Genomic DNA, 18,373 nt, shown 5'->3' with positions numbered 1-18,373 from the left:
TTTTCCATGCAGACTGCACGTTATGCATTGTGTGCATACAATTAGCTGTTTGTGTTGGAAATATATTTTAAATAAGGTATTTTTAAAATTTATTCCCCATTTGCTTTTACTGCCAGCTGTGTCTAAACCTTACTGTCAGAAATATCAAACTTCATTGCTATCTTAGAGCATAGGTTTGTTAATTTACACAAATAAAAAAGTATAGATGAGGGAAAATCTGTAGCTGTGATTTATGAAAAGTTGGAGGTCATTTTGCTTTACTCCAGAGCTGTGCAAACTGCAATATGCTTGTCAGTTAAACTGGATTGGGGTTGCTTACCCATTCTGGGCACCTAGCCAGCCTAACTTACAAAACTGCAATTATCGTGATTGTTGGGAATAGTTCTACTTCTTCCCTTGGATTTCTTCTGCCTGGCTTCTTTTTTTCTTTGAGGAAGTCTTAAATTTTCCTGTCAGTTCTGAGGAGACCCTGATTTTCGCCTTAGGGGTTCCCACAGAGACACAGTGTCGCAGAAGCTCTCCCACTCTCTGACAAATGTAATCTTTCCAGAGGCAGCAGCAGGCAAGAGTGTCACTCCTCGGGATCAAATCCCTGCTGGCCCCAACCAACAAAGCAGCTGCTACTGCTAGGAGACCCACAGTGTTTGGGGTTTTTTAATTTTATGGTTTAACACAGAATTTCTAAATATACATCTAATTTGAAGGCTGAGAGGCTTTGGTATTTGTACCATTCCTCATTTACGGTCACACCATTTCTATGGCAGTTGCCAGCGGTTTGTCAATGAACGCTTCTGTGGTATTTTGATGCCCCTCCACAGAACACAAATCAAAAAGAAAGAACTGGCACCAGGTGCTGACCACCCAGCAGCTTTTGGACTGCAAGTACTGCGAGTTACCTATGGTTTGAAGGCCCTCTGGTCTGGCAGTTTTTACTGCGCTATTGCCTCTGGCCTCGCGGTCTCCATGAGGAATAAGCCACTCCTGCTGTCAGGCTCTTTTCTAACTCTTTCCAGTCTGCTGTGCTGGCTGGACGTAGATGTGGATGGTTTGAGTTATCAGGGAGAGCATGCTGGATGGTGCAGTTTCATGTTGCTGGTGTGAGCTGGGATCACAGCTTGCTTCATGAGAAAGCCTGCAAGGTGGTGATAGTGTGTTGATCTAGAGGGGAAACTGGGCAAGTCTGTAAACTTAGTGATGTTGTGCTCTGCTTTTTTATCATCAGTGATTTGCAAGTCAAGCATGGCAGCAGTCCAAGCATGTGTGCCTGCACGCCTTCGTACAGCTCTTTGAACAGGGTTCCTGTTGTGCATGATAGGAAAAACAGATGTAAAAGATTCTTAATCTCATCTGTTGTCCTTGCAGAGGAGCTGTGTGTCTTTCCTGCATTTCATGTAGATTCTGGGTGGGATGCTCTGATTCTCCTTTCTCTGTGCAAGTGGTTTCAGTTTGTGAGGAGGCAATGGTCTGAGAGGAGAGAAAATCCAGCGCTTATCTTGCTTGTGCCTTGCACTGCTGGGCTGCTGTGTCTTCAAGTGATAACATGTTTCTGTGGAACATGCCATGAGTCCTTGCTGTTAGTGCTGGAGCTCTTCTCAGGTTACAGTTCCTCTTCGTCGGTATGACTTGGAGGAGCACTGGGAATGTCAGAGACAAGGAAATAATGATAGCGTGTCAGGTTCTTGTGGATTGCTGGCCAGGAATCTTCCAGCAGGGAATTTTCTGAGTTCAAACCAACTTCCTGGGGTACAAAACTCTGAGTTTTCTGAAATGCCTGAATGTAAAGTCAGGGATGTCTCTGTGCATGTCTTTTTCTAGACACTGGCAAAATTACATTTATTTTCAGCAAACCAACCTCTGTCAGAAACTTCTGGACAATTTTTATATGGCTTATTTGTTTATTTTATACATATTAGTGTTAGACTGCTGTATTACTTGCTTATTTGGTTTTGAAAGTTCAGTAATCAAAACCCATTTACCAGAGGGGAATTGAAAGAGAGAGATGTGAAGGGACATGCTGAGTATCAGTGATAACTGGTTCAGTGGCAAAAGTGCAGTTTTAATGCCTCTGTGTCAGGAACTGTCTAGAGGCAGATGTGCCACATCTCTTGTTCAGCAAGTATTGTTCCCAATGCATTATCTTACCACATGAGCATTGGGTGGAGCTCTTCTGCTGTTAGGAAGTGTAGTGAGGGAACTGAATGGCATTTTAATATAGGCTAACCAGAGATTTCTAGAAACTCACATACTCGCAGGTTTGAAGGGATCTCGTTCATAGCATTCTTCTATCTTTTTTTTTTTTTTCATGTTTAAACAGGTTAATGTCTGTGAAAAATCTATTTGCTGAGCCACAGTGACTAAATCTGTAGCAGAGTATTAAAAGAAGTGAGTGTGGAAAAACTACTGTCATAGAATGTTTAGGGTTGGAAAGACTTAAAATCATCTAGTTCCAACCCCCCTGCCATGGGCAGGGATGCCTCACCCTGCACCATGATTGGTAGTGATGCTGGGGGTATCCACTGTAGGGGAACCTGAACTGTAGACCTTGGGGCTGCATCTTTTTAAGGATTAAGCGCAATAGCTTATCATCTTATGCCAGGATCTTTCAGAAGCATCGGGGATCATCTGAGTTATTTTTTAAGTATTTATTCTACTTCAGAGTTGGCTTAACTAAGGTGTCCAAACTTCCTGCTTTACATCATTAGGACTAACAATTTGCAAAGATCTTCTGTTAAAGGAATTGCAAATAATTCTGCTGCCCCCCAGTCTGATAGCAGTAACTTCAGATGATTGTGATTCTGGGGGAAAATATATCTGTTCTCATGAACTGAAATACACTGTCCAAAATATCCAAAAGAAGATTGTGGAGATGTTGCCCCTGGTTCCTCCATCAGACTGGCTGTCGTGATTAATTTTGCTTCAAGAAAATTGATGTCAAGACCTATCTTTTTTCTTTCTGTTCCCTTGGATGCACGGGCTTGTTTCATTTCTCTCCAGAATACAATTTTCTGTTAGCATGAATGAACATGCAGTTCCTTCAGAAACATTAAAAAATGAAAGTGTGACTTCAGTTGTTCCTAGACACAATATAATGCTGGCTTAACTGATCTGACAATCTTCAGATTACTCCAAAATCCCTGTTGTTGTAGCTTAGCTTACCCAGAGCTAAAACCTCGCTCTGCTTTCTAATTTTTGCTCACTCAAGCTACGGTATCAGCAGAAGCTGTGGTTAAGTGTACACAAATGGCTATCAAACAGTTCCAAGTACATTCAACCCGTGGCTATCTGGTACTGATTCCTGACCTGGAGAAAAGGTCCCTTCTTTACTTCCAAACATAAACTTGAATGTGCAGGAACATTTGTGGGGAAAGCATTGTCAATGCTTGTCAATTTTCTGTTTGCTAGTAATAGATGAGCCATTACCTCTTTCAGGAAAAGAACTAGAACGTCATAGATTCCTACACTGCATTATCAAGGCTCCTCTGCTACTTTTAAGTTTCGGCATCAACACTGACGGTTACCTTACAGTGTGTCTATACACTCCGTAAGGAATGATGCAGACTAGGGAATAGTCATGCAATCAAGATAGCAGACAGTCTTGACAGGAGACGGGGGCATCAGGACTAAGCAAGGCTAAAGCTAGCTGAATTTTGTATTCCAATAACATTAATTCCTAATTCTACTAGCCACTGATTAGACTTTTGACACCCAAACTGGTGCCACAGTTTGCTTTCATATCTGAAGGAGTTGAAAAACTGGGGAAAACATTTTCCTTATTTACAAAAGTATATAGAAGTTATAGGGCACCATTCAGAAAGGTACTGTTTCTATGTTCTTGCATTGCACCCAAGTCCAATAATTCATGATACTCCAGAATTCTCCAGGTACAAGTTGTTCACACGTCAGTACTAGAAGTCAACGTAGAAAAGCCATTTTGAAGTACCACTGCTGCTGGGAGGCTGCGACTCCAAACCAGGTGCAATCTATGCCCAAATGCTTCTTACAGATGCCAGAGGAGGGATCTTTATATAAATTTGAGTCGAACTCCACATGGTTTAAATATACAGAACTGTAGGTAAGGGTATCTTTCCTTCTCCCTTTCAATAAAACCAAATCCAGCTAAGGAGTTCTCACTTTACCACAGCATTGTAGGGAAAATGACCCATTTTTAAGAGATTGCAAAGAAACATTTACTGAATGTTATTTTAGAAATGTAACAAAGTAATTGAGAGCAGAATGACTACCTCTATGTCATCTTCGCCCATCCACCTCCTCTAGGAGAAAACTTCTATATAGTTAACACCAATAAATTAATTTTCAACTTTTCGGTTGATGGAAATTAAGAGCTTATAAAAGATTAACAAAATAAAGCATAAATATTGAAGTCATTTGCAATATTTGTTCCAGCAATTCTTGCTTTGAAATCAGAACTGAAATGTCTTTGAAAAAGACAACTCTAGGAGAGAACCACATTTAAAATGTGTTAAGAAATATTAGTTTTATTTAACCAGTTTTCACAGCTGAATATTTATTCTATAAAAACTTTACAGATTGTACAGTTTATATATAGTTCAAACTACTAAGAACGAAGAAGTAGGTCCCACAGATGCAAAAATACTGTACCAATCCAAGGTAAAGGCAGATTTACACACTGTACAGCTCTCCACTGGGAAGGGGAGGTGGGTCAGTTCCAAGTAAAAACTTCAAAACTGTACAAAAATAAGGTTTGATTTCTTTTTCATTCTTCATAATACATTCAATAAGATTGCAAGCACAGATACCCAAGTAATAAAAGGTATCTGCAGTCAGGAATCAATAACCACTCCTGAAAGGAATGCAAAATAGGTCTATTTACACAGGGCACTCTTTTACACCATACTGTATATAGTGTATATTTAAAATAATAAAAAAGCATAGACAAAGAACATTAAACATCTAATATAAGGTAGTTGGTTTTTTTTTTTTAAAGGAGTTTTTTCTTTTTTATGTAATAGTGTGCCAAAAGAATTTTAACTTATTAAATAATATATTCTAAGTGAACCTAAAATTTATGAACATAAAATGCATTTTTGGTGTAATACATCAATTAAACCAGCAAATAGGAAAAAAGAACCAAAACCAAAACCCAAACTGTATATAAAGTAGTATTCTCACCCAGCAACAGAAGCACTTACGTAGTTTTTAAAAAAAAAAAAAAAGAAACAACAAAAAACCCCCAAAACAAGAAAACAAGAAAACCAAACCCAGAGAGACTTTTAAAAAACCCACTAAAACTAACTTATAACTTAGGATATTCATACATAAGATATTCAGTGATTCACTAATACTGCAAAACAAGCTCTTTTCTTTTTTATTTTTTTCTTTCCCCCTTCCATTTCCCTCCCACTTCCCCTCATTCCCCTTCCCTAAGAGACAGTGGTTTCTTCATGCTATCTGGGTAAGAATTAAACATATTCCTGCCCTCTTCCTCCCACCCCTCTATACCTCTCCCCAAAACCGGACAGAGTGTTTTCTTAGCAATCATCCTGAGCACACTCTCTTTTTGGGGATATATGTGATGTAAGCTTAACAGGGTTTAGTTCCCCCACATTTTAGAATGTTCCATTGCTTGAGGTATTTCAACCTTCTTCTGAGACAAGGCATTCTATCTTAGCTGACTCCTTGGGCAGTGAAAGTAAGGGCTGGCTAATACCCGTTTCAATGCTGTAATCTAATGAACAAGAAAAGCATTATTCCAGACTTCCCTGCCACACAGAAAATAATGCAACACCATTCACTTTTTAATCCATTCTCTATTTGATACAGTACTAGCCAAAGATAACAAAAACTAGAGCCTTTAAAGAGATGTTTGGTAGTGCACTCTATCTTTTTTTTTTTTTTAGCTTGTGTGTGTGTGTCTACATACACACTCTCACACACATATTACATTATATATATATATAAAAGACATATATATGCACACACATACACTTGTGTGTGTGTGTGTATATCTATATGTAACAATCAGGGAGAAAGGAGTTTTGTTCAAATTTAAGTGATACAGTACTTTTAAACCCCTTGACAATAAAAGGGGAGGGTGTCCACTCCTGTTCCCAAGCTGAGCAACGGGTTAGTTTATATAGGTTTTTTTAAATGGGCACATTTTGTTTGCCCCGATGTCCAAGAAATACATTTCCAGTGTCAATGGGCATCTCATCAGAACTCATCAATTTTCTTCTGCAGATATTTTAACATTGAGTCCATCCCTTGCGCTGAGCCCCAGATTTTCTTCAAAACTTCACATTCCTTTTCATTTGCTTGTTCCAAGTCCACCTTCATGATGTTCCGTACTAAAGCTTTGGATTCTTCAAGTACCTAGGCCAAAAAAAAAAGGGGTGTTTGTTGTGTTAGTATTACAGGTGTACTTACAGGTTATGTGGATTATGAACCTAAGCTTATCATACATAGCTTATCATACTACAACCCTAACAAATGTTTCACAGTTAACAAGTACACAAAAATGTGGAAATTATGAAAATAGTAAAACTGTAACTATGAAAATATATATATATGGTTTTATACTGATAACTAGAGAAAACTCCAACTCCATTTTGCTGAAGTCTAATCATAACACCGTTACCCAGAACTGGTCCAATAACCAGGCAGACCTTGACAATCTTGGGCATTTAAAGGAGGCTGAAAAATCTCGCTTGCTTTTCCATTTAGAAAGCTATTAATCCATTTCAAAACCTGAAATCTCCAATGCACAGAACAGTTAATTTGTACTGCATCTCTTCTCGTAAGAAAAGATCAAATAGTGTTTTTTTTGGCTATTGTGCAGCAGCCAGTAGTGCAAACATGGGGGTTGGACTAGATGACCTTTGAAGGTCCCTTCCAATCCAAACTGTTCCACGGTTCTACGTATGCACTAGGAGTTACTTGTAAAGCTGAGTTCAACATAATGCGAAAGACTGCATTTACTTCCTTGGTAATCTATATTATAACTCAAGACATTAAATTACAACTCAATTCAAGATTTCCATGCAGTTCTGAAGGCAACTGTTTATGCTGTTGATTAGAATAAGTTGTACTTAGGCAGCTATGTTAAACACAAGTATATTGTAAAGAGTCCAATGCTGTTTTCAAGTTCTTAACCAACATGTACTGTGGCATATGACAAGAGTTGGATACAAACATAAAAAGCAGTCCTCAAAACTCAGGAAATAAAGATACATAAAAATGTGTTAAAAGACAGTGCTATACTAAAATGCTGTACTTACTTCAATGAAAATGGTCTTTTTTAGAAGGATGTAATGATGTAGTCTAGTAATACTTACATTAAATTAATAATATTAATCTAATCATAACCATGTATTGCAAGAAAATAAAGGAAACTTACAACTGAGTTACATGTGACAAGTTCCTTGATTCGAACCATTACTTCTTGTGTGAATGTTCCTGGCCAAAACACTTGAGAGACGAGTCCTTTGGCACAAGCTTCCTGTGCAGTCAACTTCCTTCCACTGAACAACATTTCATTGGCCTGAAGGGATAAAAAGTTACTTCTGGTATGAAATGTAATGAGACAAAACTCATTAAAGGAAAAAACATCCAAAACAAATAAGGAAAATGCCTGCACTATTTGAAATAGTTTTATGATAGCTCTTCCAACTTCTAATGAATAAAGCAGAAGACTTGCCTGCAGATAGGCAGCTGGTGGTGGTCACTATACTATGGCAGCAATTACAAAAAAGCAGAGGTCTATGATTAAGGGTTAAATGTGAACCTGGCTTTGGTCATTTCCCATTACTGAGCATTCATTAGCTCTAGCTATCTTGCAGTATTGCTCACTTGATTAACTATGTCTAATAGGTTACAATGCCTGGCAGGTCTATAAAACAGCAATGAAAACATCAGCTTGCCCTCTGTAATAGTGTTAGTTGCAGCAATGAAACCTTTGCTAAAAATCTATCTGTAAATGATAAAGATAACCTAGTTTTGGTAGTAGACCTCCTGGGAACTGCTAGTCTTGGTAGAAAAGAACAGGTAACTTTCTGCAACTAAATTTGTTTTTAGTCCTGAATACTCAAAGTGGTTTATTTTCAGCACTGCTCAAAAGTCTGCAGCAGTATTTCATTTATAATGCAACATTTAAATTACCTGGATCATCTTAGAATTTGACCTCCAAACCCCACTGCAGTGAGCAGGATATAGTCCAATTTCTGATCAAATTCCATGGAAAATAAACATTCCCATTTTATTCAGGAGTTCAATGTGGAACTGATAAATCCTTTCAAAAGCTGATTTAGCAATCTAATCAAAAAACCCCAACCCAGTATTTAAAAGCTCTGTCCATAGTTTAAAGGTACAGAACAGAGTACTACATTCTGTGCAATAAGGTCATCTCTAGTTTTCTAGATCTTTTTTATTTGTAATTTTCATACACTTCACTATTTATCAGCTTCCCCATTAAAGTTTCATCCTACAACCATTTACACTTAAACTTTAATTCTACCTTTAATGAAGTTTCTTACATAGTTAAGCATTTTGTTTGCAGTGACATCTGCATGGAAACGTCCAGTGAAGATAAAGGCAGAGTAACTGTCAACCTCAAAAACGCCAAATAAAAATCAGTAGGACTGTTTCTTTATGACTAATTTATATTGAAAATATGCCGAAACCATCACTGGACTCTTGAAATCTGGGAAATGAGGCTGTTATGAAACATCTGAACCTGACAAGTGCAGCATTTCTGAGGACAAAATTTGGAGGTTTTTAATGTTTTCTAATATTGGAAATTCTGGCAATTGTTACAGCAGCTTTCAGTTAAGGATCTCAAATGATCTAATTGCTGTAGGAACTGTTCCTAGTTTTGCCATTTTATACATGAAGCAAGTTGGAAACTCAAAGATCTGTTACTTGCCCCTTTGTAACAAAATACAAAGTCTGGGTTCTACTGGCAGTTGGGTTGCTGACTCCCAGTCCATAAAATGCATTAGCAGCACATCTCTCAGAAGTTAATATGGAAAGTTGGGATTCACATGTATCAGTTTAAAAAAACCAAGCCTCAATCTAAGGATACAAATTACATGCCTGTATAGTTCTACCTTCTCTGAAAGCAAAATCAAATATATAAGGTTTATTAACTATCACAACTCTCCTAATTTTCCACATTACATGTGAATAACCTGAAACACTAGCAAAAAACCATCTGTGCTATCCACAAGTTTGTCTAAACCCAGGAATTATTTTCCTATGGAGATATGGGAAAAAAACCCAAACTTATTCCAAAATAATTTTAAAAGATCCAAATGTGAAATCAATCAAACTGGAGTTAGGAAAGTCAGAAATTTAAATCAGCTGGTCAGGTCTGCATATTCTTCACATGTCTATTCGGCACCCAGGGTGAAAACAAATGCTAGAAAACCTTAATTTTCTTTTCTAGAACTCCGTAGCAACATGAAACCCCACAAGTGATAGTGAGGCAGGTGCCTCTCTTCTGCCAGCTGTAACAGCAGTAACAGAAAGCCTCTCATGAAATGAGTGCTCCCATGGGTGTCCACAGTTGACGGGCTTTGAAGGGAAATGTTTTGCTCTGGCATCCTCACTTTTGATCTATATACAACAGTGCTGGAAAGCCACTGCTAAACAAGTTTTAATCCAATAATCACACCTTGTGTCTGCTGTGAAAAATAACACACTTGGTTACTTTCCAAGACATACAATACAGCAATAGAAATTATGGTGATTGATAAAAATATTTCATAAATATAAGATTCTCATTAACAACCGTAATTTTCTACTTGGTCTTCTCCTTCCGCAGAGGAACTTCACAGGGACATCCTCTGGTCTCTCATTTACAGCAAGTGCTTTGAGGCTCACAGGGGAACTTCTGTGTGAGCTGACAGGCACTAGCTGCTGAGGAGCATCTTGACTCTCTTGCACTATGATCAGGAGGCTCTGTACCACCTGAGCCCCTGTCTGTGATGTGGACTGCGGGCACTGCAGAAATGAGTCTCCTGACTGACAGAAAAGCATAAGAAATACTGCCAAGCGTGCTGGAGACTGGCAGGGAAACCCAACGTGGGAAGCTTGAGCACGTGGCTCCTGGGCTTTAGATCCAGGACCAGAAAACCAGACCAAGAACTCCACAGCAGACACACAATAACAGATCTCCCCAAACAGGCACTACCTTAATCTCTATGATAGATTATTTTCAAAAGTCAAGTTTCAGAATCCTTCTAAAATCCTTGGTATTCTCAATACAGTATCGGTTTTGAATCCTAAGGTCTGGGCTTCAGATAGCCTGTAATAATGACCTCTGTTGAACGTGTTCTGTGGAAAAACCCCTCCACAACAGAGCTGCTCACCAGCCACAACTGACCCTGCAGAGAGTCGAGTATAGTACAACAGTGGACTTTCCCCCCGTCCCCTACCGCGCTAACTATGGAATTGTTGCCACTGGAAGCTTTGAGTTTAAATCTTTATATTTAAAAATGAGAGCATTCACAAACACACATGAAAGAGTATACTAGGGAAGAGCTGCTTCTGTTTTTTGTACATCTTCCTAAAGAAACAAAAAGCAACAACCACAAGTCTCTAAAGAACGCGGATGAATGGAATGGATGGATGAATGGATGGATGGCCAAATAAAAAGGGAAAGGAACAATCAGTTGTTTGAAACATGCTAAGATATTAAAGCTACTCTTACAACTCTTAATCTATTTCAGTTACCTTTTCTGTTCTCTTCTAATAACTAAATCCAGACATCATACAGTTAGTCACTAGATCAAGTGCATTAGAAACTGATGCTTTTAATGTATCAAAATCTGTATTTTTAAATCAATAAATATCTACAGAAAAAAATTTGCTTTTATAATAGTAATTTAGGAAAACCAGGTGTAGCTACAAGCACTTGTTTCATACTGTTACTGTTCAATTTCAAATTGGAATGGGGCAGAGGTCAAAGAATACAGCATAAAAGCAACATGAAAAGAATGTAGGTAAGACATTTTTAAATAGCTTTTTGTTACATTTGATTTTACATCTAATTGGAAAGCAAGAAAAGGGATACTAAGAAACACGTGGCTTATGTTTTCAGCAGCAATGCAAAGCTTATCCGTTTTTCAATCCAGCAATACTGGAAATTGACTCCAAAGACTAAAGAAAAAAAAAAACCACCAATAAATAACCCTTCACAAAGGTGATTTGGGCTATTTCTTCCATAACGCACTAGTGTGAAACATCAGCAGAGATCAAGTTCGACATGATTTCTTGAGAGCGAGTGCACAAAAGCAGAATTACTTATTTTGCAGATCAGCAGGCGACTGCTGAGAGCTGGTGCCACAGAGCTCTGCGGTGTAACAACACTGAGTGCAGAGCAGCCCGTTCTCTGCTATGCCTGGATGCTGTGCTGAGTGCAAGATATTGGTGGCTGGTCCTTACAAGGCAACAGCAAGGAAGGTGTGTCCTGGCATGTAGGGTATAACCTTTCTGCCACTGTCAGGGTTAAGGGTGCCCATGACATGGGATTATTAGGTCCCTGCTTTTGGTTCTGTGCATGCAGGTGAAGACTAGGGTGCAACAGCATGGAGCAGAGAAGCTATAAATACTGGATTCTCATGAAAGGTTTTCATGAGAGAAAAAAAGACAACTCAGCAAAGGTAAAAAGTCTTGAAATCACTCTGGATAAATTTTCCACAACTGCATTGTCCCTACTCTGCAAGCTACTTACAGAAGCCAGGCCCATTATCCGAGGGAATGTAAGGGATGAACATCCATCCGGACCTTGTCCAAAAGTAGTGTATGGTGTCTGAAACCAAGCCTTCTCGTTAGCCCAAACCACGTCACACAGAGGCAATATAGATGCTCCAAGTCCAATGGCTGGGCCATTTACTGCTACAATGATAGGCTTCTTAAACTGAATAAAAGTATTCACAAAATTCCTGAAGAGAAACAGAAACATGCACTCACTACGTATTTAGAGAGTGTAAAATATAGCAGCCCTTGAAAACTCAGTAAGAATTCATCTCCACAGTAACATTACTTTCAAAACCAACCTGATAACCTTCTCTGATGACATGGTTAGCTTGGATGAGGAGAGCGCGGTGGGTATTGTCTACCCAGGCTTCAGAGTGAGGCAGTCAGCACTGTCTCCCACAAGACTCTCCCAGTCAAGCTGTTGATGTATGAGCTGGATGAGCAGACAGTGAGGAGGACTGAAAAATGTCTGAATGGCTGGCCCAGAGGGCGGTGAACAGCGGCACCAGGACTAGTTGGGGGCCAGTAATTTGTGTTGCAATGGCTGTTTTTGCATTTCAGTGAAACAGAACACTTCTACTCTACTGCATCCATCCCTACAGGTTATCACGCTCAACTCATCCTAGCGAGCTGAAGTAGATGAATGCTAAAAAATTTCCGGAACCATCTTACGCAATCCATCACACAAACACTCCCAATCCAGAGACTCAAGATAATTTTAATCATGTTTGAATATTCCAGAGAGAACCATCTCTAGCATATGTATGAAAAATACCATTACTATGTTTGAAGGGGGGTTTTAAGTTACATTTATCCATTTTCTTAACAATGAATAATACGTGACAAATCAGGCTTCTGGAAGAGCCTGAGTTAAAACTAGTGACAGAAGCTCAGTGTTAAGAGCCTCTGTCCTCTGGCTGCATCTGAAGTCACTGCATGAGCAACTTTTACATGGAATGACTGAAACATTTCCTTTGGAAAAAACTAAACAAAACAAAAAACGCCAACCAACCAAAAAACAACAAACCTCACCTAATGTCATCTCTATGAGCCAAATGTGCCGCCAATGAAACAGGCTTTACATGTTAGAAGGCCTTTTTTAGGGACATGAATATTGATAATGACAACAGAACATTGGTCTCTGAAGGAATATAGATGCTCTGGAAGCATAACAGAGCTAATCCTAGAGCCCAGGCCCTCAAAACCAGTGTTCAAATGATAAGCTACTTGTTTGTACCATTAAAATGTGTCTTATTTCCATATATATTCTTCTAGTATGTAGTAGTTCAGTTAATTTTCTTTAAATATTAGGTTTGGTACCTAGTGTTGGGATGATGGTCACTAGTTTTAGTCTACTCCTCTAAAATATCCATCATCCCACTGCTCTGGATGTACTATACTAAGTAAGTTACACAGTCAATGCATATCTTGTATTTGCATGTGTTAAATTTGTTTTCCTGAAGCCTTATAGCTGTTTAAATCTTTTAAAATTGGTTTCAACTGGAGGAGTATTACCATACTAACAGTTTTCATAGTTAAATTTTAGTAGTAAAAATAGCAATGCATGAAATGGCAACCCAAATAAGGGACAGGGAGTATAAAGAAGTGCAGCGCAATATATCACATAACAGGGGGATGTCTGAGATCTTCTTGAATTAGAGGCTTTTGAAATAAAAAAAGATAGGACAAGCCCCACTACATGAAGAATACCCACTCAGACGACTGATGATCTTACATACCTAATAGCTTCTGCCATCTTAGTGCTTTCCTTTTTTCTATCATCTGTTAAGCGCCGTATAAAATAAATAAAATCAAGACCACAGCAGAAAATGCTACCAACTGCACTGAACAGAACAAGTTTACTGTCATCTGCAGCTGCTGTGTTCAGTGCACTCTGGACTTCCTTCATTACCTGAAAATCAAAAATTCATTAGAATCTTTTTACTCCGTTATTAAAAAGTAGCACACTGTTCTCCTCCCCTCCTCCCCCTGGAGAGCTTTAATTTCTCCTTAGGATCCACTCAACCATCATATCAGAAAAGTTCACTTTTTTCATTATCCAAAAATAAGAATGTTAAAAAAAAAAATAGTATTAGAAGCTTTGCATTTCAAAAATGTAATTAGACAAAGATAATGAAATCATTAAGAAAAGATCTATTAGACGTTATCTGTAACTAAAGCTCTCATTCAGCATTTCTGTAATTTGGACAGCAGGTGGCACATGCAACCAGTTCAGAAATAACCAGAACCTTAATTCAGGCTAAAGCTCGTTTCAGGTTGCACTTCGTAAATCACCACGTCTTATAAAAGACAGTACATCTCCGTGTTCAGATAACACAGTTCTTAAACAACTGACTTGAAATGTAATTCAATTCAGTTTAACATCATGCAAGCAACAACGTGAATCTTGTTTTGTGTACGTTTGTGCCTGAATAACAGGGATAAATGAGACAAGGACTTGGAACTCCCCCAGCACCCTTCCCCCCAAAATCAGAATTGTTCTGACCTCTGGATTTAGTGAATTATTTTCAGATGATTTTGTCGATAGCAAAATATGTGTGAATCCATCTTGTTTCCTGACAACAATGTCTCTGTACCGGTACGCGCTCTCCGTTTGCCTCACACTGAAACGTAGCCTTTTATCAAAAGGTTGATCTCTCCTGTCATCAATAAACCTTCGTTTGCTGGCTGTCACTCCTGTTACAGATGTCTGTATGTTGGTTGTACCATTGGCTGCTAATGCTTCCATAAAGGTGGATGTACCTGGAAATAGTTTAGACAATAACATTCTAGTAATTACATTATATTGGCTCAACAGTTGCAAAATCCCTATTAGCGTGATAACAGGCTAGTCATATTAAGAACACATAGTAAAGATGAAACTCAGTCCCCTGGAACTGAAATGTTACAGAAATAGACTCCATGCACAGAGCAAAATTAAAGTGACAAAGGGATCCAACAAATTTATTTTACAGTTGTGAGAAAATACATCTTAAACAAGCCAAACAGACCAATCATCATATACTTATTTTTAGAAGGAGGGAAAGGTTTATTTAGCATTCCTAATACCAATGCGCTTCAGTAGGTTAATGCTCTGCTTTCTCCCTTTTCAACATCTTTAACTCCTCTAGCAGCACCAAGATTGCAAAGAGAAAGCAGAAGCCTTTTGTTTCAAATGCCACAAGAAGTTAATAGATGGAAGAAAATGACACAAAAAGCCAAATAAAGAACTTGATTGACAAGATCATATAAAGCATAACAGTCTTTAAAGGAAAATGAAAACGAAGAAATACTGACTATACTTCTTTGAGAGGAAAACAAGACCCATGCAGTGATGGATATTTTAATGGATTCATAGACAATGAGATATTTCTCAAGTCTAAACAATTTTTGCTATTAGAATGGGCAAATAGAGCATTATGTCTTTCTGGTCTAGTTCCCAGTTACTTAAATAGACAGAATTTGAGGGCATGCAAGTAAACAGCCCATTCCTCATGACACAGAAGGGACAGGTTTTTCTGTATTCCACATTAGAAACAGAATACCAAATACTTGGCATTTGTAAGAGAGAATAGGAGAACATCTTAGATCTGTAATCCATCTGTATGTTAAAGTCTCCACATAAAGTCTCCATAAAATTTGTCAGATTGAAGTAATGGAAGTATGTATGGGGGGAGGGGGCAGTAGGGTTAACACGTTGGAAAAATGTCTTGCAGGATAGGAAAGTTTTGAAAGCTTTTTCCTGAAAACCAAGGTCTGAGTCTGTTAAAACCTACTGGAAACCCACAGCCCTTGTCTCACAAACAGGTACTTCAGAACATCAGGCATATGATGTCTTAAAAAGTACAGTTAAACCACAAGTTGTTAATCAAATGCCATTGATGGATCTTGCTTAATTCAGTATTATTTTTCTGAAGAAGCTGCATTTTTAACATTCTAATAATATGCAATGCTGTGGGCTTTAACCAAAACATTTCAAACACTTGCATGTCCAGTGAAGACATTAACCAGGCTCATGTAAATAACTGGAACATCCTATATCTCCACACTACACTCTAACTGTATTCAAATGTTGACCCACATGAAGTATGAGAGAGATACTAAGAGAAAAACTAACTTAAAACCTAGACCATTATATGGGTTTTTTCTGTTTGTATTTCAGGAACTGCCTGCAGATATAAATGAAGTCTTTATATCAAATATTTTAAAATAAATGAATCTTTGGTTATAAATCTGTTCTGATTAATTAGGCAAGTTGTCTGTCAAAGGAGCTGTACAATAATAAGGTTTTATTTTCCTTTCTTAGAGTCTTTATTGTTGTATTAGTCATTTAATCCTTAGCACTTTTTGTGAAGAAATTAAAGACAACTCAAGATTTTTAAATTGTTTAAAGTGAATGCAGTTTGTCATCAGAGAGAGAGGTAAACAAAATGAAAAGGAAAATTAATATATTAAATACTGTCACAGAAATTTCATATTTATTCCTGAATTTTCACCTCTTATCAAATGATTTTTTTCATTTCAGGAGAAGAAATCAAAATTTGATGCAGACCAAATAAGAAGCTGATGAGGGATGTCTTTGATACCTTCCCCTTCTAAACTACATTATGTTGATTACATTCCTTTAAAAGGACTCAGAACCTGCAGGAACAGCACCGTTGTGTTTCATTAGGAACACAAGACTAAATGGAAAAATGGCTGCAATGGTTTGTTTTTCCATAGAAAAGGTAAATTAAAACAATTGAAATCACCTCTAATTTCTAAACCAGATACAAGATTTTATGGCTTCTGCCCTAGCCATAGTGAAAAAAGTGGAGAACCAGGAGAGTACAATAGACTAGACTAAGCCAAAAAAACCCCCAAGACTCAGTAAACTTGTATAAGAGCTGCGCGTAGCTCTTTTCCCACGACTCATACTTCCAAAGACATACTCAAATACCAGAAAATTACTTTTGAGATGTAAGCGGCAATGATTATACACTTTGAGAGACAAAACTTTTGGCAAAGAGACCAAGATGTAAACACCACACACCACATTTCATGCTTACTGAATTGGCAAGAGGCCTTCTGATTTTTTATATAAACTCTGCCTGCACTTGTCAATAGTTGCAGTTTCAAACCACAAACAAGGGACAGCTGCAGTTCGGTGGAAGAAGCCTCCTACATCCAATCTTGTAAACACACTTTTAGGCTACTTAAGACTGGAAGAATTAACTGTATTGCCACAGATTCCCTCGCATGAAAATTTTGCATCGAGGTTACTTATTTTCAGGTTAATTACAACTGTATTTTATAGTGTTCATAACTAACCAAAAGCAGTTCTGCATTTTAATACACCAGTGGAGATATCGTATCAAAGACAAACAAAACATAGCCCTTCTCTTTCAAACTGAGCCTTCCAAAACAATAAGGGCTTGGAAAAAAGGCAGTTTACCCTGGATATTGTCAACTAATGCAGAACTATGTTGTTTAAGAGGTAAACAAACTGCTGGTATAGTTACAAAACCCCTTCCAATGCCAACTATTAATGTAATGTGATCTTCTCAAAGCTGAAGACACACTCCTACTGCGCAAAGCTTCGCCATACAGATGCAAAATGAAATTAGGAGGACTACTTGGTTTTGCAGCTGCTGATCAGAACCTGACAACAGTCACATTTTCATGCAGCTGCTCTCCTGAGGAAGAGAAAAAAACCCAACAAACCAACAGATATGAAAGGAACTGGTCTTATTCAAAGACACAAAATACAGAACAGCAAATGTATCTTCATTCCCATTCCACTGGCAGAAGACAGGGAAAAAAACTACCTCTCCAAAATATGAGTGGGATAACAATGAAAATGCACGATGCCAGACATCTAGATAAACAGAATTAAAACCAAACCAAGTAACACGCAACTTCACAACAATCCAAAAGTTAAAATCCCACGCTCCTCTCTAAGCTATTCCTGCCTCACAGTTACTGCCTCCTGAATTCTTGAGAAGTTCAGTTTAGCTTACACAGCAAGCCTTGAATACAAACACTTCCCTCCCTCCGATAACACTGGGACACATCCAAGCAGGTGCTCCAAAGCCAGCTAAGCTTCTTTTGCACGCTTATTTTCAACTACACCTGTGCTAGTGGTGGTACTCTCCATTCAAAGGTTTGTCTGACAGAGTAGGCTGTTTCTGAAAGGCTTAGCACACATCTCTAAGGAACAAGCGCAGGCAGATGGGAGGTGTGAACATACTGAGTATTTTCCCCAACTCCAGCCATCAGAAGAAATTTAGCAATTCTTAAAATCTGTATGTCCAGAACCATTGGCTGCGCCCAAGCCCACATAATTAAATCTTCATTCCCATTGGGATTGTCCAATTTACTTTTGAAACCACTATGGTTTTGTCTTCCGAAGTGTCTTTTGGCAGTAAGTTCTGCAACATACATCTTCACTTTACCCCTTTCATCACATCCCTTCTCCAGGTTGATCAGCCCCATTCTTATTTACCCTTTCTTCTTCCAGAAGCAGCCCAAGCCTGTCATTCTCCTCCATGCCTCTTCCTCTTCCACTAAATCTTGGAACAGGGTCCAAAATGTCACACAATATTCAAGATGGGGATTCCTACCATGGTATATTCAAGTCTTCTCTTCTGTCCTCTAC

General features: G+C 38.3%; 1 protein-coding gene across 6 annotated transcripts in view; it reads right to left on the bottom strand.

Annotated features, from left to right (window-relative positions):
- Nucleotides 1-4,469: 4,469 nt before the first annotated feature.
- The window catches only part of CDYL (chromodomain Y like), a 106,807-nt gene continuing 92,903 nt past the window's right edge, over nt 4,470-18,373 (bottom strand). For 5 of the 6 annotated variants that reach the window (XM_030510567.1, XM_030510589.1, XM_030510559.1 and 2 more), the window contains 5 exons: nt 14,243-14,499; nt 13,476-13,648; nt 11,711-11,921; nt 7,376-7,519; nt 4,470-6,351 (listed from right to left, as the gene is read on the bottom strand). In XM_030510567.1, coding sequence (XP_030366427.1) covers nt 6,193-6,351; nt 7,376-7,519; nt 11,711-11,921; nt 13,476-13,648; nt 14,243-14,499 — 944 coding nt within the window. In that variant the 3' untranslated portion in view covers nt 4,470-6,192. The other variant, XM_030510550.2, reaches the window with a different exon arrangement.

The sequence above is a fragment of the Strigops habroptila genome, chromosome 1 (assembly GCF_004027225.2).
Source record: "Strigops habroptila isolate Jane chromosome 1, bStrHab1.2.pri, whole genome shotgun sequence".
Lineage (NCBI taxonomy): Eukaryota > Metazoa > Chordata > Aves > Psittaciformes > Psittacidae > Strigops > Strigops habroptila.
The sequence above is the reverse complement of the archived record's forward strand: the minus strand, read 5'-3'. Positions and strand labels throughout refer to the sequence as shown.